This window comes from Rhipicephalus microplus, chromosome 2 (assembly GCF_043290135.1).
Source record: "Rhipicephalus microplus isolate Deutch F79 chromosome 2, USDA_Rmic, whole genome shotgun sequence".
NCBI classification, from domain to species: domain Eukaryota; kingdom Metazoa; phylum Arthropoda; class Arachnida; order Ixodida; family Ixodidae; genus Rhipicephalus; species Rhipicephalus microplus.
The window spans coordinates 27,462,727-27,486,410 of NC_134701.1; the positions used below are offsets into that span (position 1 = coordinate 27,462,727).

General features: G+C 44.3%; 1 protein-coding gene across 3 annotated transcripts in view; it reads left to right on the plus strand.

Moving 5' to 3' along the window:
- Positions 1 to 23,389, plus strand: part of crim (QVR superfamily protein crim) — a 62,766-nt gene extending 39,377 nt beyond the window's left edge. For 2 of the 3 annotated variants that reach the window (XM_075886342.1, XM_075886340.1), the window contains 2 exons: positions 12,061 to 12,214; positions 19,800 to 20,307. In XM_075886342.1, the coding sequence (XP_075742457.1) occupies positions 12,061 to 12,214; positions 19,800 to 19,947 (302 nt within the window). In that variant the 3' untranslated portion in view covers positions 19,948 to 20,307. Of the gene's footprint in view, positions 1 to 12,060; positions 12,215 to 19,799; positions 20,308 to 20,333 lie in introns of those variants that run through there. The other variant, XM_075886341.1, reaches the window with a different exon arrangement.
- The last annotated feature ends 295 nt before the right edge of the window (positions 23,390 to 23,684 follow it).

Genomic DNA, 23,684 nt, shown 5'->3' on the forward strand with positions numbered 1-23,684 from the left:
AAGGTCTATGTCCGTCGCGACGACAAGGTTAGCCACACTAGATACGGCCACATTAACAGAAGGCGCATCACGAAACGGTAACAGCTCTAGTTCGGCCCGAGCGCAGTCCACGACGGCGTGATGACGTCATAAGAAATCCCATCTTAGGATGACATCATGGGAACATGAAGCCAACACGTGAAATTCAATGATGTACAACACGTCTCGAATAACCACTTTTGCCGTACATGCCGCGACGGGCTCAATTTGTTGGGCACTCGCAGTGCTAAGAGAAACTACGGGAGAAAACATCGTCACTTTACGAAGAGAGCGGCAGAGTCTTTGACTAATCACAGATATCGCGGCACCAGTATCGATAAGTGCAAGTTTTCGTACACCTTCCACGATTACATCGATAAGATTCGCGGGAGACAGGCGAGGACTTAAACGATTAGATGATGATGCAGCTCGTGACTCGTGCCTCCGGAGCTGTGGCAGTTAGTTTTCCGTCTCAATGGAGGTGGGTCGTCGACGCATAGGCGACAAGGAACGACGACTTGGTGAAGGGGAAGGCGAGCGGGAAGTAGAACGTCGAGAAGCAGAGGTTCGGGTGCCGGAAGCAACTTGCGCATGGCGTTCGTGAACTTCAGGTGGCACGTGAGGCGCATGGTATGGAGGCCGAAAGAAGTAGTCAGGGTATCTTGGTATATTAGCTGCGAAGTGCCGACGACATAGATGCGCAACGTGACCTGGAATCCCGCAAAAGTAACACATCGGCCGGTTGTCAGCAGTGCGCCAAGGATTTCCAGCGTGCTGCTGTGTAGCTGGAAACGGCGTGGTGGAAGGTCGCACAGCTTGTGGCGTATACAATGGCAGACCAGGCGGAGGCATTGCCGCGACGACCGCATAAGTCAGTGGCGCGGCAACAGGTGTTGATGGAGAGGCAGGCGTAGGTAATGGCAACGCCTCGGAGACCTGCTCCTGAATAGCCTGTCTGATTGTCGGCGTTAGACGGTTCGTTGGTGTTCTGTGGTCGGCTGATACGAGAGACACGAAAGCTGCCGGGTGACCTCTTCACGTACATATTCTTTTATCTGCTCCAGCAGGGTGCTGTCACCACCGACGGCCAGGGAAGCGAGAGAGTCGTCTGCTGTCGTTGACCTCCGAACTAATGCATGTTGCTTGCGAATCTCTTCCGAGTTCTGGCACAAGGTCACAAGTTCGGATGCCGTACTTGGGCCCTTTGCCAGCAACATTTAAAAGGCACCATCGTCTATTCCTTTCAAGATATGCCTGATCTTGTCTTGTTCGGTCATCTCATGGTTAAAGCGCCGGCATAAATCGATAACATCTTCAATGTAGCTAGTGAAGTTCTCGCCCTGAATTTGTGCTTGTCCGCGTAGGCGCTGTTCAGCACGCAGCTTGCGCACTGCGGGGCGATCGAACACAGCTGCAAGGTGGTCCTGAAAGCGGCCCAAGTGGTAAATTCAGTACGATAGTTTGTAAACCACAGGCTGGCGACGTCTTTGAGATAAAATGGAACGTACTCCAATTTCGAGGGTTCGTCCCACTTGTTGGCGGCGCTCACCTTTTCAAACAGCTGCAACCAGTCTTCCACATCTTGGTCCTTGGTGCCGCTGAAGAAGGGGGGATTTCGTTGGCGCAGGGTGGTAGGTACGATGACCAGTTGAGATTGGGCCGTGCTCTGCAGGGGGGTGCCTTGCTCGGTCGTCTGATCAGGCATTGCTGATGCAGTGGGCAGCTTCCGGCTTCAAAGTTCCAGGTTTGCGTACCCCACACACTTCCACCACTTTGCAAGGGAGTTTAATAGCGACGCCAGGTAGTAGGCAGGCAGCCGGTACGGACAGAAATGCTCGAGCAGTCCAGCGTCTACAGCTCGTGCACACACTCGTGCTTCGCACTCCGCGAGAGATGGTCCGACTAGTCAGTGCCTTGCGAATTCCCCACTACACTTCCAATAATTAGTATAGTAATTTATTATAGATCATCGTCATATGAGCAGTCAAATAGTTCATAAAACCGCCGGTTCAAACGAGATGAAGAAAGGAGACTGGACGAATGCCTAGGCCGTCGCCCAGTCTCTTTTTGTGTCCATCTCATTTGCACCTTATTTCCTTTGTTAAATATGCACCAACTTTCCAGCAAAAAGTTCCACTATCCTTAAGACAATTCAGATTCCTCGTACAACATGTGAAAGGAAGTTCATCTGTCTGTATAATTCTTGGGTGTATGGTGCAATAGATCTTGATGGAATCCGCGACTTCAACTGAGAGCTCACCACCCAGCGACCATGCCTGGAAACGGTGCTAACAGGATCAACCTTGATAAGAGACATGTTGCCACGTTGTGTGTTGAGAAGCAGCCGTATAGTTCCTTTTTTTCTTTTTTGCCGTGCCTCACGGGTGAGCTGGAAAAAAAAAGAAAGCGATGTTCAAGGGCTATTGTCTGTGCCATAATGTGTGGCATCGCGTTGGAAAGATGGCAATGTATCGTTATATCACTTCCCGAAGGATGCAGGCGACATGCGACGAAGAACAGTGCAAATTTGAAACTTACACATTGGAAAGAAGCTGACGGACGCTATAGTAGTTTGTTCTAATCAATTTGCTCGCGACGGCTTAATTCTCATCGGTGAGTGTACCATTATTTAGCTTGTGTGAATTATCTATAGTCTGGTTTCTCTAAGCGCAAAGTATAGTTTCTTTTATATAAGCAAGTGCTTCAAGAAATTGGTTGCATTACGTTTGTGAGAGTATTTTTCGGATATGCTTGTTTTCTGTACAAGTCATGGTGCTACCCCTTTTCATTTGAGCTGCTGTAACCTTTCTCCCCGAACGTCTTTGATTTCGCATGTGTATATAAACATGCACGCAAACGTGCGCACGAAGGTCATGTATGCATATCATGGTTGTATGTATGTTTGTGAATATATACATAATGTCTGTGCGTAAAGTGCATGCATGTATCTCCTTTGAATATCAGCTACTGCCAACATGAACAAGTGTGTTCGAAAACACACGACCTTATTCATTAGAAAATTCATGACATAATTGGGAACGAAAAGAAAGTAGCACTCTTATTGCAATCAAAACTACGGTTTGCCTTATCTTAAGATAAACTATCCCAGGCATAGCCCTGTTTTATAATCACATGAATGGCATGAGTATTTAGCTTTTGACGACACAACGAAACTCAACAAGATGCATGCTATCGGCAGCACGAGTCTCAGTGTAGTTACCTCAAAAACTGATAAGGCCTTGCCTTCAGCAGTGTAGCAACGCAGCGTAAAAGTGCTAGCACATTTCGGAGAGGCCCACTACACACGAGCAGTTGCCTTCAAGTTTGGGCTCGCTAGACAGGTTCTTTAACTTGAAGTAAATCTGATCCAGTTTGCTGAAGAGGCTCGATTTTTGCACGCACAGGGCAACTATTCTTCTGTTTCGCCTGTGAAATCCTTTATGTCGATGAAAACGAGGCAGTCTACAATCAGCACACTTTCGCCTTCGGCAAAGCAACGCGATTCAATGCTACAATAAAAAAAACTTCAGCACAGCGCCAAGTGAAAGTACCGTGTGGACCCCATTAACCGCAGCCAACTTTGTTTTTTCGACTACTGTTGCTAGCACACGGAGTGGCTTATGGTGTTATGAGTGAAATAAAGTGCAATAGATCACGTCGGGATTCATGGAGACTTCTCGCGTATGCGCACGATGGCAAATTTTAGGGAGAAGAGGAAAGGCATGGGGATGGTTGTTACGTTCGTGTGACAATAAACCAATGAAAAGCACGAAAACAGCTAAGGAATCAGGCAGAACAAGTGCTGGACTAAGAACTAGATGTTTGTTAAAACCTGCGCATGCATGAACAGCCAGCGCATGCGTAAATAGGCTATTTAAGCCAAGTAGCATTGCAAAATTTACAGTAGAAAACCAAGAAGCAGGTCAAGGTGTCGCAAACAGCCCATTTCTATAAACCGCCGAAACATAAATGTCATGTGCACCTTTTGACTAGGCTCCAAATTTTTCATCTCAGACAAACTGAGGGATCACATCATACATGACCCTCTCCCCCTTTTTTTATTATTTCGAAAGGCTTGGCAACCTTCATGTTTATTTTTGTTTCTTAATTCCTTTGCTCTGCAGACGTACGCAAGTTTCGAAATTTCCTTGTCATATACGGCCATGTCTGCAGCTGTATGGTCCTATCGGCTTCAATGACAGGCTGCATGAACACCGCACTCCCTAAAGGTATATTGGTGAAAACTTACCTCGGCGTTGCAAAGGGTCGGCTCGGCGCCCCGGATTTCGAATCAGAGAGTGTCATTAATAATTGCAACAATAATTGAGGTTGAACTTGAAGCTTTAGAGCCTGAAAATAAAACAAAACATGGCAAAGTGTCACCCCTAAATCGCACCTCAGTTTTCTTATAAAGAATTTGCGTTGCTACATAGTGAGTGCACTTGGCATTGATATTATTACAAAAAAGAAGAGACGCTATATCGACGAGGCTGTGGATTAGATGTATTTGAAACCAGCGGTAATGGCGTGACCAGTTGACCAGCGATCGAGCGGAGACAACCCTTCGCCTTTTTTGTCAGGCACACATGCGTGTCGCCCCCTAGAATATCAATATGCACACATGTAGCATAATCCCCAGCGGCAGAAGCGCTGTCACAGTGCATCGAAATGTCAGTTGCTAGGAAAGTGGTAGGGTTTTAAGGGCGCAACATGTACAATATCGGTAGCCTGCTGGTCACATGAAGGCGACGGGGTGACAGGACCAATTTCATATATCACAGAAGTAACCACATGAAGGACTCGGCATGGACCTGTGTAGCGAGTAAGCAGTTTTTCTGACAAGCCAACTTGACGGGTCGGAGACCAGAGCAGGACCAAAGAACCGAGGAGAAAGTGTACGTCGCGGTGTCGTTGGTCATACAAACGCCGTTGCTTTTCTTGAGAGGTCAGAAGGCAAATGCGGGTGATTTCGCGTGTGTGAGCGGCCCTAGTGATAGCATCCATGGCATATTCACTGGTCGGTACTGCAGGGGGCGGTATGGCAGTGTCGAGAGCCAATGTTGGTCCTCGGCCAAGCAGCAGAAAAAATGGAGAGTAACTGGCAGTGTCATGGCACGAAGAATTGTAGGCAGTTGTGATGTACGGCAACGCAAGATCCCAGTCGGTGTGGCTGGTAGAAACATACTTAGCGAGCATGTCTGTAAAAGTTCGATTTAGACGCTCCGTGAGCCTATTGGTTTGCGGATGGTATGACCTAGTTAACTTCTGTCTCGTTTGACAGGACTGCAAGATGTCGGCTATGACCTTCAACAAAAAGGTGCGGCCACGGTCTGTAAGCAGCTGTCGTGGGGCTCCGTGTTGCAAATTAACGTCCTTGAGGAGGAAGTCGGCTATGTCAGTGGCGCAGCTTGGAAGAGCTCGTGTGATGGCATAACACGTGGCGTAGTCGGTGGCCACGGCTATCTACTTGTCACCCGAGTAAGACAAGGGGAAAGGGCCAAGTAGGTCCAAGCCAACGTGGAAGGACGGTTCTGACGGAGTGTCAAGTGGTTGAAGGCGTTCGACGGGAAGTGTCGATGGCATTTTGCGGTGCTGACATTTCTCACAAGCCGCAACTTCTGACTGAGCGTGCAAGCCCTGACCAAAAGAAGCGTCGGCGTACTCGGTCGTAAATGCATGAAACACCAAGGTGACCGGCAGTCGGAAGGTAATGAAGTTCATGTAGAACTTCCGAGCGAAGTTGTTTCGGAATGACAAGCAGCAGAGCCGGTCCATCCGGCTCAAAATTTTGGCGGTATAATACACCATCGTGAAGCACGAATGAGCGATGGGACTGATTAAAAAATGGTGATTCGAGGCGCCTAATGATAGCATGCAAGGACGCATCACAGCGCTGCTCGTCACCGATGCACGTCATTTGCGAAATGGAAAAGACGCAATAAGCCGTGTCGGTGTCAGGTATAGTGCTCGACTCAGCAACCGGGTAGCGGGACAGGCACTCTGCGTGCTGATGTAGGCGTCCGAACTTGTACGTCACGATGTAGGTATACTCTTGCAGTGGCAGAGCCCAGCGCCCGAGCCGGCCAGTAGGACCCATCAGTGACGTAAGCCAATATATCGCATGATGGTCAGTTATTACAGAGAAATTTGTGCCATATAAATATGGACAGAACTTTGAGACTGCCCAAACAAGAGCAAGACATTCACGTTCTGTAATGAAATAGTTGCGCTCAGCAGCTCTGAGGAGGCGGCTAGCGTATGCGACGGTCGTGTTCCCGTTGGCGTTGGGCTAGGACGGCTCCGATCTCGTGACCACTAGCATCGGTTCGGACTTCTGTCGGAGTGGATGGGTCAAAGTGAGTCAATATAGGTGGAGTCGTCAGAAGCGTTATTAGGTGAGAAAAAGCAGCAGCTTGTTCGGTACCCCACCTAAAGGTGACGTCTTTTTTCAGAAGCTCAGTGAGGGGTCGAGCGATGGTTGCAAAATCTTTCACAAACCTTCTAAAGTATAAAAAAAGTACTACTAGACTCCGGACGTCTTTGACTGACTTGGGTACAGAAAAACAGGTGACTGCACGAATTTTCTCCGGGTCCGACTGCACTTCAGAGGTGTCGACAAGGTGGCCCAACACAGTAATTTGCCGGCGTCCGAAGTGGCACTTGGACAAGTTTAATTGAAGGCCTGCAGTGCAGAATATGTCCAAAATAGCTGACAAATGCTGAATAAGGGTCTCAAATGTTGGGGAATATACAACGACATCGTCCAGATAACAAAGGCATGTTGACCAGTTTAACCCTAGCAGCAAAGAGTTCTTCGCGTCCTCGAACGTGGCTGGGGCATTGCATAGCCCAAACGGCATAACCTTGAACTGATATAGGCCGTCCGGAGTTACAAGCGCAGTCTTCTCGTGGTCTTTTTCGTCGACAGCAATCGGCCTATTGAAGAAAAGTATCCGACTCTGTGGAGACAATCGAGAGCGTCATCGAAGGGGGGGAAAGGGTAAACATCCTTTTTCGTGATTCTATTCAGATGGCAGTAATCCATGCAGAAGTGCCACATACCACCCTTTTTTTTTTTTTTTAACGAGCACAACAGGGGATGCTCAAAGGCTTAAAAAGGGTTAAATAATACCTTTGGCTAGCATAGTGGTGACTTCTTGTTGAGTTACTTCACACTCGGTGGCAGACACCCGGTATGGTCGCCGATAAATGGGATGAGAATCACCTGTGTTAATGCGGTACTTGACGAGTGAAGTCTGGCTGAGTAGACGGCTGTCTATGTCTGTCGAATATGTCGCGGTATGGAGCCAGAAGGCGGCATAGCGCGGCTGACTTCTCAGGTTTGAGGTCTGGGGCGATCATGGAGCGTAAGGTAGCATCGAGGCACGTGGCATCCTGCGAGTGACGTGGGTGATCGGGATATGCGTCTGCCGCCAAACAGGTGATGTGGTCGTCAATTAAGGGCCTTAGCGTGGCAACCGATATTACTTGAGGTAGCACTTGTTTTATGAAAGCAAAATTGATAACAGGTAAATATGTTCGGTTAGAGGCCATGGTTACGACGGAGTGTGGGACAGTAATGTCACACGCCAAGAGAACATCAGGAATCGGCATCACGATATAATCGCCGTCGAGCACGGGAGAAGGTGTTGCCAATTCAATGAATGTGAGAGCTTTAGGTGGTATCCGGAAGGAGTCAGTGGTGCAGAGGCTGTTCGGGAGTACAGGGTGAGAATCTGGGAGAAGAGGAAGTTCTAGGCAGAGAGTACCGGCGGCACAATCGATCAGGGCAGAATGCGTCGATAGGAAGTTTATGCCGAATATTAGGTCGTGAGGGCAGTTTTCAAACACTGTAAATAAAACGGGGACATGGCGGCCGGCAATACTAACATGAGCGGTACACATTCCAGTGATGGCCGCTGTTCCACCATCAGCGACACAGAGGGCTTTAGTCGCTGTAGGCGTGAGGACTTTTTTGAGTAGGCAACACAGATGAGCACTCATTATTTACACTTGAGCTCCCGTATTAACTAATGCCGTCAAACAAATACCGTCCACATACACGTCAATCAAGTTCATATTAGTGGGGAGCATCAACGGAGGATTTGGATGAGTTGCAATTGATGCAGCACTACCTGCCGGAGCTGCATGATCTAGTTTTCCGTCCGAGAGGATCCATAGTTGACCGGCGACAATTGGTGGCGTGGTTGGAGTGATAGGGAACAGCGGCATTGAGGTGTCGGCGAATGAGCGGTGTAGCGGCTGTTAGGGACGTCGGAAAAAGGGTACGCACGACTGCGCGAATACCGATGGGAGTCCTCATATGGGAGAGAAAAGAAAAATAAGCTTCAGTTTGAGGGCATCTAAGTGCTGCGGCAGAAGCGGGAGATATGGCCAACTCAGTGACAGCGGAAGCAGATCGATTTGTCGTCTGCAGTTCTCCATTCCGTCGGATTGCAGGATCGTGAAGAAAATGTGAGTCATGGCGTGGTGCATTTATTGTCATTGGACTGGAAGCATGTCGGGAGACAGAGCAGGCCATAGAAGAACTAAGCTTTGCGATTTCCTGCCTCATGACGGCTTGAATAACGGAGACCGCTGGAGGCGTTTGTGCGGCATTGTCGAGCGAATGTGGAGGAAATTGTGCCGGACTTGACGCCTCAAGCTTCCGTCAAACTATACATGTCATGCTGTCCTGCATGGGTGGTGCGGCACCGAGATCGGTGCAGGTTGATGTAACAGCCGTGTTTGGTAGCCACGTAAATTGAGGCAGAACACAGCGGCTTTGGCCGTTTCGAAGTGGCGGCATTCCTTAATAATTATATCTACGGTCGTGACATTAGTGTACACAAGCAAGTTGAGAACGTTGTCTGCGATGCCCTTGAGTATGTGGCCCACCTTGTCACTCTCTGTCATGCCTCTGTGCGACGGGCTCTTATCTTTCGATGGGGAAAATTGTGTGCCTTGAACTTTCACTGGCACGATTGATTAGTTGCTGGGCCCACATGGGCCTGCACAGGCACCGGCACAGGCATTTTCGCTGCACAGGCACCGTTTGCGAAAAGAGTCCGCTTTACACAGTGAAGTAACAACTGGGACACTGCCATATTTACTTGCATAATCCACGACCTCGCATAATTCTCGCACCCGTCAACATCGCCCAACAAAAATACGATTTCTTTTTTTCTTCGAGTAATTATCGCACCATCTGAAACTGCCGCAATAATGTCGTCGGCTCGTTCCAGCCACTGATGATGATTGCGTGCGCCATCTGGCGCCATCTCTTAAGCATTAAGCGTGCTATTATTGCACGGAGATTCAATTCTATCCAAGCCAAGCCAAAGTGGAAAGTGTGCGTTGTGGCGGGCTTTGTATGTTGTGTCGGTAATCTTGTCACGTTATGGGGCGGTACTGAAGCTACACGGCTGCTTTCAAGTTGAAAGTGTCAGATCATGCACTAAACAACGGCAACAGGGCTGCTGGTAGGCCCTTCGGAGTCTACGATTTTTGTGTTCACTACTGGCGACAGCAGCTGAAAGCCAGCAAGACGCGTTGGACCTGCCGTGTGCCTAAAACTGGGATTGATGGTAAACTTTATTTCCTCATAAGGAAACTGCGGACAATTCTGGTAAATAGCCATCAGCCCAATACTGACGTCCTACGCTAACTTCTTGAGGGCTCCTGTTGAGCGACGTACGCAACCGCTACGCCCACAAGCTTTGCGTATGGTATTCTAATTCTCGTCTATTTTCTTTCTATTTTCTTCTCGTCTTTTTGTGCCTCAAATAAATATTGCCTTGTGCTAAACCTGTGCTTTTACTGTTTAGGTAAGTTTTAATTAGTACCTTCCTAAGCTTGCTGTTAGTTGCTGGCGTGAGAATCCTGACTTACGGCCACTTTGTTTTCTTTTTCGCTCTGTAAGTTCTCATGGAAAGTTTTCCCTGCGTAGTTCTCGCACCCCCCAACTTTGCATCGGTTTTCACCAATAAAAGTGCGAGGATTATGCGAGTAAATACGGTAGTTAGTTTGCACTCATCTGTACGTGGGATTACGTTTTGTGCGTTTTTGTTTAAACAGCGCGGTAATGGAACGGTAAACGTTAGTTCGTTGTCGTACTGTCTGCGTTCTTTTTGTGCGTCATTTGTACGTGAGCATTGCACTGCATGTTTGGATCTGCTTGCCGTTCTCAGCATTACATTCCAAGTTGTGTCTATCGCATTCGTTGCTTCACCCTTACAACGAAACTGTAACTTTCTGTTTCTTTTTTTTTCTTTTTGGGGATGAGGGGGGTAATGCATCAATAATCACATTCCTGCTCACAAGGAGTCATAATTTTGCTTCTTTGCAAAAAAATTGTGCGCTGCTTGTACCGGTTGTTAACACCTTACCGTATTAGATAGTACTACATCGCCATATTATCTTGTCGGAAGCGGTGTTGCGGCAGGGATTACTTGTTTCTCAGTCTGGCTCACAGTGAGAACGCTTGGGATGTGCGGGGGCTCACCAGCACAGGTGTGGTGAACAAAAGGCTACGGGATTTGGCAACAAAGGTGCATGCATAGGCGAACGGCTTAGTACTTTGTCTGCTCAGCCACTTTTCATTATCTTCCCTTTTGGTCAGGTGTCGTCAACTGACTGGCCATCCTTTGCTTGCCCCAGACATAACTATAGGCCTCGTTGTTAAAAAGGTCACCTCACAATTACATCATTACGGCTCTTAATTGCCTCGATGTGGTCGTGTCTGTTCATGTGCTCTTAATGGTGGTGGTGAAAACTCAATACACTTGCAGTACTGCAGTGGATTTCGCGGTTGGGGGAGCTCAGGCAAGGGATCCGCGGCGGCTGCCACTCAACAAGTTGGGTCCGTCAGTGAGAACCTTGACTCAGCTGATCGTCCATGTTCTCGTCGGCCAGCGGCTCCTCCCATCACTACACTGTAGGATGTTGCCCAATGTGATTCTCTCTTTAAAATAGGCAACATTACCCCAAACAATATTAAACGCAGAAAAGAAATATGAAAGCTTAGTTCGTCAGGGCTATACGAACTGAAGTTGGACACCAACAGTGCATCATGTTACATAGATGTTGCAAAAGCCGGGTGAGTAGGAAAATATGTGTAGTAACTTGTGTGCCTTTTGTAATTAGTGGCTGGCTTTAAACCATAAAGTTGTTATGATAATTACATGTTCTGGCACCCAATGACAATGTACACTTGTACCATGCCATATTTCTGCAATATTGCATGTTGCATTGTGAAGCCTGTATACTAGGCTCATGCGTTTCTAAAGCATGAGTGGTATTTTCACTGCAGTCATAAGCAGGAGGAAGTTAATTTAACTGTATTAACAAGCAAGCTCGTAACTGTGTAGTAGAACACTTGCTTGTCATGCAAGTGGCCTTGGTTCGATCCTCATTCGGACCCGGAAATTTTTTTATTATTTTTTTCAGGCATGCACGAGATGGATGATTTTTCGCTTACAACCGACACCCACGCCGATGCCAGAATTTCTATAAAACCAGCTCTTTAACGCTATCGCAGTAATGTTTCTGAAATAATTTTGTGTTCAGTTTAAAAAGAAAGCCTTTCTTGGTGCCTCTTGACAGCGGCTGAGCCAGCATTCCAGTTATTTTGTGCAATTCACACACAATACGCTATGTTGCGTAGCTGTGGCCATCGCTTCGCATCCACAATGCCACACTTATTTATCACTGAATATTTGGTAGCTGTGCTCTGTGGCAAACAAAAGTTTTGGTTGCACATTAAAATACCCATTACGTCAGCAAACACCATGTGGGCAGGTGTACCTAGATGGAAAATCTTCTCCTTGCGAACCTGCGTTTATTATAAGTACAGATGTTTGGGCGAGTTTATACTGATCCATGTTGGCGATTGTCTGTTTTGTGCTCTTAAATACCAACATGGCTATTTATTCAAATATGAACCATTGTTAGTCGTCCAAAATGTACATGGCTAGATTATGTTGGCCCAAGATGCACTAACTTGCCATAAGTATGAGTCTCAGTGAACAACCTCCGTTGCAGCGGAAGTACTGTATACACGAGACTGCCTGTCCAATCTGGAAGCATACCGGCACGACATCCCTGCAGACACTTACGAGGGCTGCCGGCCTGCAGCTGAGAGCCCCAAGCTGGCCGTCTACGTTGACAATAACATTAAGGAACTCGAGCTGAAGCGGTAAGTTTTTTTCTTCTTTAAATAGATAGAAGAAAAACACTTGCTCAACCTAAGCACAGATTCTTGAAACACATAAAAAGTTTTGTAATTGTACTATACATGTTCATGGTATTTTCTTGAATACCCATGAATTTTGTGCACAAATGCTGTCTGTCAAATATTTACCGAGGGACTTGCCTTTCATGGTAAGTATGGATTTATCTGACAGGCTCCCTTTAAGGTGGTGGTCCCACTCCGGCCGCAACCACTCCACCTTTTACGCATTGTTTGCGGATCCACTGGGCTTGCTACGTTTCACAAAGCTGAATTGGGCTACTTCAGAAAGCTTACTATCCTCTCTTTTCAATGACATCTGATTTTATTGCCTGGTCAGAAGCGTTTCTTAGTAGCAATGAAAATTAGTGTGAGCAACAGTAGTACTTTCGCTGTATAAGCTTTTGTTGTACTGCGAGTAGGGCGAAACTATTCAACGTAAAAAAGCGGAATTCACTGTGCCTTTAGACGAAGTGCTATTCAAGGTTTCTATGAAGAGATATTGGACTTAAACTCATTAGTAATTTATTCACATTCTAATGAAAATTGCTGAAATTATGGAGGTTTGTGTAGGAATATCTTTTTTTCTTCACAAAACAGAACCATAATAATTAGTGGCTATGTAGACTACATTAGGCTCATTTTTCATACGAAGTCGAATAATGCTCTGACGAAAACTTGATAAATTATTATTGTGTCAATGGGGCAGTTTATGGCTATACTTAATCACACCTTACCGATGAAGCGACAAAACTCTACTATCTGATACTCTGAACTTCTATATAATGAAGCAGCAGGCCCCTTTCTGTGATTCTACGAAAAAAATTCTTTTATCTTTATTGGGGAACATACAAGACAGCATTGAATATAGCTAATTTTTCTGCTGGCCAGTTCCGTAGAAACTCGTTTTTTTTTTTTTTCTTCTTTCAGACGCTAACTACCTACAAGTATTGCACATTAGTAGATGTATATTGTGTCTTGTATCTATTTGTGCTCAATAACTTGGCCACTCCGTGCTTCAAACTAAATATTTTCAATGAATCATAAATCTCACAGGGGTTTTTTGGTGGTAGCTCCATCTATTTAATGAAAAATCAAGTTGTTTTAATGTGAGTTCAAACAATCGCAGAATGTGGCACAATTAAACATAATGTAACTGGTACAACAGGTTTGGATTATATCTCCAGGCTTCATAGTTTGCCTCACTGGGCAAGTCTAGTCCCCACGCGTAACAGACAGCAGCCATAAAAGGTGAAGGCTGAAAATGAATCCTTTTCACTCGCACCACTTCAGCAGGTGGGGTGGTGTCATCAAGTGGCAAATGGTTTTGGTACGCCGGAAAATTGTGTGTTCGTCACACATTCAAAGAACCAGCGTTCACCGCCGCGTCTTTAGTAATGTCCATCTCTTCGGGGTTCAGCTGCTCGCGTTTTGCGCGTTATTTTGTGTTTTTTCATGCCTGTGAGGTTTGAAATTGTGAAAGGAAAGAGGCTGACATGCCATGCGAATGATATGTATGTAGTGCTGCTTCAAAGGGGCACAATATTTTTTCTTTCTTGCCTTGCATATGAAGACTGTTCAGATTTCGCATACTCGACAAAATACAAAAGTACCACAAAGTACAATAGAGAACCGTCAGCTCTGAGCTGAGTATTGGTCAATACTTTGGCATTCATACCAGTGGTTCGGTGCTCACTGTCCACTCTGTACATCCTTTTGTCCCTCTACCACTTCAAGAAACTGGCACACTGATTCGCACAAATATTGTCACACAAATCGCACTTCTACATCAGCATTTTCGGTGGATCTTCTCAAATCTTGTAATTGCCGAGAATAGCAGAGTAAGCCTGTATGGTCAACGAAGAATAACCTGACTTCGATGCCAATGAGAATGGCCACATGAAAAAAATAGTTCTGATACATATACTGGAGCATTGACGAACATTTTCAATGCGAAGCATTTCTTTGCGAACTGCAAGCACTTTTGGCATCTATCTATCTATCTATCTATCTATCTATCTATCTATCTATCTATCTATCTATCTATCTATCTATCTATCTATCTATCTATCTATCTATCTATCTTTCTATCTATCTTTCTATCTATTTATAAATATAGGTATATATCGATTAATCTATCTATTCATCTAGCCGCTTACGTGTTCTCATGATTGCGTGAACCAAAATTAGTATAGGAGAATAAGATAATTTCACAAATATGATGGGATAGTCAAGACATGAATACTTTCATGATTCCGTCGTCGTCGCCTAAGCTGTCAAACACCTTCCACTGGAGAGTGGCACAAACCTGCGGGCGGGTATGTGCCACTGGCATGCGGGTATGTGCCACAGGTGATTGACACTTAGAATCTACCCAGCAACGACAAGAACACATAGGAACAATTTTAACATGTGAGCATTAAGAAAAACATGACATCGTCAACGCTGATCCGATGAATGCAAAGAATAAATGCCAAGGTTTCAGCAGGAATCGAACCCAAGCATTATACATGGCAATCAAGCATTCTACCACAAAGCCTCGCCAGGTCTCAGAACTACTTTTAAAATAGACCCTAATGTTCATGAAACGTCAATTTTGGTTGCCGTGCTGACTATTCAATTATATCATGATTACATATGTACTCCTACGATGCAGTCGTGATGTTGAGTTAACTTCAATTATAGTTAGGTGCCATGCACTAAAGTCGATTTATGTAAGAGCGTTCAGGGGGAGGGGGGGTACCATCTTCGGGAGCACCAGCGCTTCATATCGCTTCTGGTGTTGCTAATACTCATGTTCCCTGTTGACATCATCGTGCAAGTGCAAAAAACTGATTATGCAAACATCTGCGACAAGTGTCTGTGCATGCAAGATATATTTAGCGTAATTTCATGACGTGTTGCGATATAAAAATTGCAACATGGTAACCTTCCCTATGCATGCTTCCCATAACGTCGATTATTAAGGTACGTAGAATACGTCGTTTTTTGTTTTTTTTTTGAAAAACTGTTGCGGCAACCTAAATGGCAAACTTGTTGACGGTGCCTGTAAGTCAATATGAAGAAAACCCACAACCTTTCTGAACAAATAGGTGTATTCCTGCTGACATAGCAGAAGCATAAAACAAAACTGGATTCTGTAACTGTTTCACTCCCAGAAAAGTTATGCGTTTCGATTTCTTTAGAAATGCCAGCATGCTTGTGCTTGCTAGAAAAAAAAAAAGAAAAATTAAACGATCATTTCGTATGGAACCTTTTTTCAAAAGCGCTTCCTATATTTACCGATCGGCCCCATCTTGAGACGTCATGCCATTTTCGCAGGCACACTACTCTGCAACGACTCTTTTACAATAAAACCATATGTCACTGAAAAAAGTAGAAAAACAAAAATATTGCATGCAACACGTGATTTTTAGTACACTGTATTCTTGTTAACACGTGTATACACATCTGTAACACATGTGTAATTATTACACATGTTAACACATGTGTAATAATTACACTTGCATAATTGTAACACATCAGCTTTTTTTTATCGAGTACATTCGAAAATCACCGATAGAGGTGTATTTTCTTTTTTCCTTTGAATGGCAACTGATCTAGCAGAAAAGGAATAAATCTTGGATAGCATGTAGAAGTTTAAATACGTGCACAATTTATGCTACACTAACTCGATAATCTATACAATGAGAAAAATTAGCAAATAAGTATAGCTTATGCAGCCACTGCATGTTTAGACCCTATATCTTACTTTATAAGCACCCTTGAGTGACCCCAGAGTGCTACGTAACTCTCATTGATAATCTTAGCATCGCTGGTGTCGTCTGGCAGACATACACGTGAGAAGAGTTCCCCTTCGAAGGGCGGTCAATGGTTAATCGCAGCGCCCCCCTTCCTATCAATGCAGTGTATGGGTGCACATTCTAGGCACACAGCACGGGACAGACTCCGCGCACTGACTATTAGGGGACAAGGGGGGGGGGGGGGGGTGCGCCCGTCGTGTCCCCCTCGTGTGCACGCCTATGCTGACAGATGTACCTACCGTTTCATACATCAGGTGCAACGCTGTGAAAGCTATGCAAGAAGGTCGGCAAGAAACATGTGTGACTTCGCGCGTCTCGCACTTAGCTTTCATCGATGTAAACGCTCGTGCGAGACGAGCACAAACGTGCCTGCAGAGCGTCGCTAAAGGCTACAAGTAAAACATCAAGAAATAAGAGCCAAGACAAGTCGTACAACGGAGCGTTTTTATCTCCGACACACAAAGCAGAAAGAAGAAAATAAATCATGTCTCAGAAGCAAAAATAATCGTACTATTTTCTAGTGTGAACGCATTCATTTCAAGAATTCTCCTTAACCTTGAGAGCGTTGCACTTAATGTAGGAAACGGAGTATAAGAAAAGACATTCGTAGAACACGTGAGCATGGGCTCAGATGTGTGGCTTTTATGTGGGTGCCGTCATAATCCCTTATGATTTTTGAATATGCATAACCCTCCTTTCTCCTGCCCTCCCACTAAGTGTGATGCTGATCTCGATTGTGCTGGTAATCGATAATCTGTGTGTTCGTGAGATTGCCTCACATTTAGCAATCTGTTCTTGGCAAAAATGAAGAATTTTCTCAAGCAAACACTTCGTGGGTGCTTACTTTACCATGATTTAGGCAATAGCACAAAGATGGTGAAAGGAAGATGGGAAACAGCGTGAACCAACTTATGGATTATGTCACGTCATCCCATGTACCCGGGGGTCCACGTAATTCTCATAAAAAGTTTAGAAAAACCATGGGCTTGAGGAGCTTCTAACTCCTCTATATTAGTGTAAATAATCTGTTCAACAAATCATTAACAAGAGGCACTTCATTTATGTAACCTTTTTATTGTAGTTGGAAAGGGTGAAATTTAGCAAATAACATCAGGATCCTCGGGCTATCTTGTGCTGAAATATGCCTGGCTGTTTTGAAGAGTAAGCTACATTGGCTGAGGTTGAGCAATTTCACAGGGCAAGAAAAAAAAAACAAGAAAAACAAACAAAGGACGTGCTCACGCAACGATACATCAAGCCAGTGCCAAGGTCACTACATCAAAAAAAAGGTTAGCGGCGATGCCAGTGCACTCAGACACTTCAAAGCGTTTGGTTGATGGTTCAATCGTTATTTCATGGACGTGAGTGAGTCAGAGAGACAGAAAGAGTGTGTGTTTATATATGTGTGTGTTTACGCACGTGTGTTTACACTTTAATGTAACGACGCCGGTTCCAATCTGCCAGCTGTCACTGCGGCACCTTTCGCTGTGTCGTTGGAACGATGGCCGCAGTGGGCGGGTTGTAGGTGAAAGACGTCGTCTGCGTTTGTGCTCTTTGGTTTTCATCGAATGATTTTCGCTGCCTCGCGCGACATACGAGACACCCGCTCGTGCAAGTATGCTAGACACCCACTCGTGCAAGTATGCACGAGCAATTTTCTCGCTTTTTGCAAGCATGGATGAGTTGTGTCGTCTGGTGTCTTCTTTCGAACTATTGCGAGAAGGAGGGAGTAGAACCACCACCTTAAAGGGGCCCTGCAACACCTTTTGAGCCTGGTCAGAGAACGTTGCCGATCTGTAGTAGAGGCTGCCGACAACACGTGAGCCAAATAATATAGCGCAGCACGCGGCCTTGAATTCACAATAAATTATCAGTCAGCTAAAAATTGTTTTCTCGTCTCTCGATAAATCACAGAATAAACCCAAAAATCACTCGAAAAAGTGCTCAAGGTCAGGAGACTCGCGTGACGTTTATTGTTTGCTTCTCCCATTCCTGCCTGCTTAGCTTCCAGCACTTTCGTCAGGACGAGAGAGGAAAGAATGCGATTGCAGCATGTGACAAATCTTTGTAACTCCGCTCATACTGGACAGATTCTTATCATTTTTGCAGCGTTGATTTTTTGAGGTAATATGCTTTGCCAGTGAATTGATTTCATGGTTACTCAATAAACTGTTTCAAGGTCTCTTTAAAGACTATATGCTAGGAAATGTCTCGATCATACTACTGGAAACTTCACCGTGAGGGGAGGGATGTAATTGACAATCACTCTCTTCTCACCTTGTTCTCCACCGTTCTTGGTTTACCTCATGACAAAACCTTCAGCTCGTAGACTTGTGGGTGTTGGTAATTCATTTTAATACTTTAGCACATTTGGTAATGAGACAAGGAGATATAGCGCCATTTTCATCTCGTTCTTCTGTCCTCTGCTAAAATACTAGAATACCCCGGGGTGTTCGACTGCTTTTTTTTAATGATTTGTCGAGTGAATGATAAAAAATGTAGAGCTTGATATCTTCAAGTGTACTCTTTAGCTCAAAGAACATCTGCACCCAGTGATGACTAAAAAAACAAGAATGCTTTGTGCTAGCTGGATACTACAAGTAAGACATTTTGAGAAATGCTGCTGACTGTATTGCTAATGCTCTTTGTGGTTGGCTCCATGCAGTGCTTTTTATCGTTCTTTTTACTACAGACTTTACAGATACAGTGGATATTTGCCAAGCAGCAGCTCATACTGCACAAGTTCAATCTGTATGCTCAATAATATGAGGTGTGTGGTGCCTCTAGACCAGGGCTCTCACAGTCATCTCAGCTAACGGGTCACAGTCACGAAATTTAGTTGAACAAAAGGTCAGCTAACGATGCCCTCCTGAACAAAGGCACCCTTCTCATATATGGGTTATTTCTCAAGGGAATTGTGTGTCATATTTCTAGAAAGATATTGATACAGATATTTAGAGTGACTGTCGTCTCAATGCCGATTCTGAAATAAGGAGTTCCTGTTTCTCGGTTGTGTTCCACTATAAGGTGCCTGCATGGAGTGCAACATGGAAACAAAGCCTGAGACAAGTCGCGTCTATGTAGTTGACACATTTACAGAGAAACAATATGGAATGAAGACAGTCGTGTGCAGTTTGCGCACTGCTACAAACAGGTTAGCAGGCCACTTGTGAAGGAACTACGGTCGACTCCCGTTAATGCGAAGTTCAGGGGAACTGTGAAAAACTTCGAATAAAACAAACTTCCAGTTAAATAAAATGCACAAAAAACTGCACTTTTATTGCTTCAAACTTGACAGTTGGTACTCCACCTCTTGAGCTCTAATTGCAAACTGCTTTAGTATCTGGTGACTGAGTCAGAGGACCAGGGCAGCCATCCAAATAAACCATAATATTTCAGCATATTTTCCCACATTGTTAACTTCTGTGCATGTTAAGAGTTACAGAGACTGGATACAAGCTACTTCTTTCTTTAAGCGTACTCGAAGAAAGAATTTTCTAGTATTCTTTAGGGCGTCCTTGGAAGCCATAGATCCTGCAGAACCTGTATGAACCGTCTTCTTTGCTGTTGCTGCTTGTGTTTCCCCGGCCAGCTGTGTACCATCTGCCAAGATTGAAATTGAAAGAACAGTGAATACCTTCAAGTCTTTCATGCACCACTTTCAGTACCAGTGTTTCACCACATAGCGTTCCTGCTTTTCACTTGATGTGCTGACATTTTGTCACTGCTTTTTAAATGATTTCTTGCAGTACACAGTTGTCGGAGGCCATCCTTCTCCAGCTATTCACATCATTTCTGAAGTTGCCCAGGGCTCACTTAGTGGCCGGCTTCTGTTTCCAATCTCTGGCCATCACCTTCTTGCTGAAATTTCATCATCAGTTAGTCATTTGCAGATGATTGCATTCTCTACAGACAAATCTCTACTGTCAAAAATCTGTCATTTCTGCAAGACTATTTAATCTGATTTACATGAGCAAAAATGGTTAACTGTATCAGAACAAAATTCGTACGTGTGTTTAGAAAATGATTTATGCTTCTCACACACACAAAACACTGCTGCTCTCACAGACAGTGAATCTTAGGGAGGCATGAGAAACATGCAGTACCCACAAGTGTCTACCATATGTCTACCCATTTTTGCTGTATGTGTACTATCGAGTCTCACATTTACCACTTGTTGCCTTTCTCCTACCCTCATGTAATGCCCCATGAGGGCTGAACAAATGATAATGATAAATAAAAAATAAGATTGACGAAGAGCATGCGTATGTCTATCCTTGCAGGGACTACTACTCGTCTGTGGAGTACTGCTTCTGTGAGTTCTACTACTGGTGTAACAGTGCACATGGTATGCTACCTGAGGTGCCCCTGCTGCTGCTGCTGCTGTTGCTGTTGCAATCGCTGCTGATATGGTAGCCATAAAGGACGGTTGGCTCAGTGTGTCACATGCAATGTTTGTGCTGAACCCAGTTCAGCACAAAGGTTTCAGTATCAAGTATCTTTGAATCTCGCTCCGGGTGCTAAGTAGACAGATGCCTGAAATGGGTGAACAGACGAAAGGAAAAAAAAAAAAAAAACAGCTCTCGCTAGGAGTTGTCCATCAGGTGTGGCATCTGCAGGTGCCTTAGCCCATTGTGTTTGTCATTCCTGGTTGTCTTTTATGTAAGCGGACTGAATGTGTCATTGCGACACTGTACCTTTTGTGGAAAAATAACCATAAAAAGAAAATTTTCACTCTAATCTGCGAAGGCAGGATAGGTCGAGATGACCAAAGCATGGCAGTGTAACTTGAAGGGGCACTAAAGGCAAATGTTAAGGTGATGATGATTGTCAAAATTGTAGTCCAAAATTCCTCGTTTGAATGAAATGCTTATTTTGTAATGGAATCACCTTTTAATGGTCTGCATAGCACTAGCACAATTCAGATTACCCTCCTGAACGGGCCTTCAGGTGTACCCATTGCCTTGCCCAAAGTTGGCCGCCTTTACTGTGTGGCCACCTGCACTAGTAGCAGCAGAGCAGAAGCCACAGAAGCAACGGCCATCCAGGCTTGCTGCAATGGATGTCGTTAGTGAACTTGACCACAAGACTTTTGCTCGCGATGCTGGCGCAGAGGCACGGCACTGAGCCACTTCAAGCATTCGTTTTGCAGCACCCAGTGAAAAGTAACGTTAGTTTTCTCGCTGCAGCTCAAGCGCTGTGCACCTCTGATAGCATCACATGCACGCAGCATTTTTTCTGACGTTTCGTCACTGTGACTTTAGGAAGTGTGCATACCGATACTACCACTGAGATGCGCGGTTCATCGTAAGGGGAACTGCTCACCCTGTTCCCGGTAGTAACGTCAAGTGGTTCTTTTTTACATGAATCAGACAGAAAAGGACAAGGGGCGTTTATTATGTAGTCTAATGCACAGAAGGTTTTCTTTTTATAGCAACTGTAAAGTTTCCTAAAATTAACTAAGGGGACACTGGCAGTTCAGCCGCCATGAGTATGATGGGTAGCACGCAAATTTGCCTAGTCTTCCTACTTGCAGGCTTCGAACACACTTGTGGCTTTGTTTCTTGGTGTGTTTTGGTTTCATTTTGAGTAGAAGACTGGACCGTTGGGAACTTTGTGCCCCTATTTGAATAGGTGAGTCCAAAAGGTGAAGGTGGCAAAGTGTAACTGCTTAACATTTGCCAATTGTCCTTTTGTGACAAAGCAGCTCTAGGCCACATTAAGCCAAACTGAGGTAAAAGTACAAAAGTTATACAAATTTGTGTGCTACCCATCGTTCTCAGCTGGCGTGCATTCCTGCTCCTATAGCGTTCCCTGTAGTCTGTTTATAAAAAACTCTGTGGTTAATTGTACTCGGGACTCTTGATGTCATCGAGGTCACACCAAAATATGGCGCATATGGTGTCATACATTTACATTAACTTCTTGATTAGTAGAGCATTGCTGTTGATAATGTTGACGTTTTAGACGGCCAGAAACATTGGTCTTTTACTTTTACATAAACTGATATTTGCTGTTAGTGTGCCTTTATAAAAAATTGCCTTGCTCTAGATGATATATTCGTCAATGGTATAACAGAATAGTGGCATAAGTCTAGACCTTATTGGTGAAAGTTTATGTGCCTTTGAAGTGAAATGGTGCTGTTTTCTAAGGTTGCACCCGACCATGACATCCAAGATTATGAGCGTCCTTAATGGTCTTGATGTGGTGCATTGTCATTGGAATCCTGTGTGTTATCGGACTGTTATGACTGATTCCAAGATACTTTAGGCTGAGGTGAATACTCGACTTGCACATGCAAGCTCAAGAATGTAGAATGTACAGTTGGCATCTTTATTGTTGTAGCATCATGGAAGCTTTGCCATGGGGAGAGTCTGAAAGGACATTGAAAAAGAAGAGAAATAAGACTACTATATCGTAATTTTGCACTGAAGTATATATGTTAGTAAATGCGACAAACTTTATTCAATGCTTGCGTGAGTGCCTTGTTAGCAGTGTTTTACGAGAACAGTATTTGAGCATTGTACTAATGTGCAAAATTTCTGTAGAGCTAAACAAGCAAGGTGGTTGTAAGACTTGAGTTTTACTGTGGCTGAAAATCTCCCTGTCTGCACAGTTCTTTGCTCTCATTTAGCCCATTTTATTTTAGTCATTTTTTCTAGGATACTGCATTTCTAACATACAATAGACAATGACAATATTGTAAAAAAAGTTCTTTGACTTTCGTGGCCATACTCAACGTTTTGGAACAAAAGCATTGTGTGTGAAATATGACACATCAAAGGGCTGTATTCCAGTAAATTGCTGTATTGAAATGACCCTGCCTGCTAATGTTAGACCTTTACATGTCTTAAAATGCGGGAAGACTTCTTATGCTCTGTGATTTTTGTCAACACTATGTACAAGCATCAAAAATAAGAAGCAGTCATCAAGCAGGCACTTTCACTTTCTTTTGTATGACTGTGAAGTTCTAAATCAGGGGTTGAGAACCCCTTTAAGACAGACGGCAAAGTGTCCTTGCAGGCAAAGGGAAAACTTTTGTCAAATTGCAATTGACAATGCTTCAGAAAAAAAAAAAAAACGGAAATACACATCCTGTTCATTTTCAGCATTAATGTCACAAGGGTGCAATTTACCCATGTAGCTTACAAGTAAAAACCTCGCTTTATCGTTTTATAATATGAAGGTCAAAGGAAGCCAAACTGTGTAATTTTCAATTATATTGAAACAAAGTGGCTTGAAGTTTTTTGTGCATTGTTTATTTGAGCATTTTGTGTTTGATTTGTGGGCTGTCCGTAAGCCTGCGTGTGACATTCCAATAAAAACCTTTGACGGGGTTCTTTTTTTCTGCACTTGTGTTTACACAGGATAAATAAGTGTCTTATTTCATTTAAAACTGTTGGATTGGTAATGATTTTGTGAAAAGTCTCTCTCATGAATAAGTTTTACATCACAGTGATGTATAAAATTTAATTAATGTGGTGTTTAGAAACTTGCAGAATGATGTTCTTTTCTGTTAGGTTGCCTGAAAGAAAACAGTCTCATAAAGTTTCTAATGAACTATTAAATAAATTCTTAGATGAGAATCCTTTTTCTTGTTTAGCTGGCATTCAATGCGGCCAGTTTAAGGACTC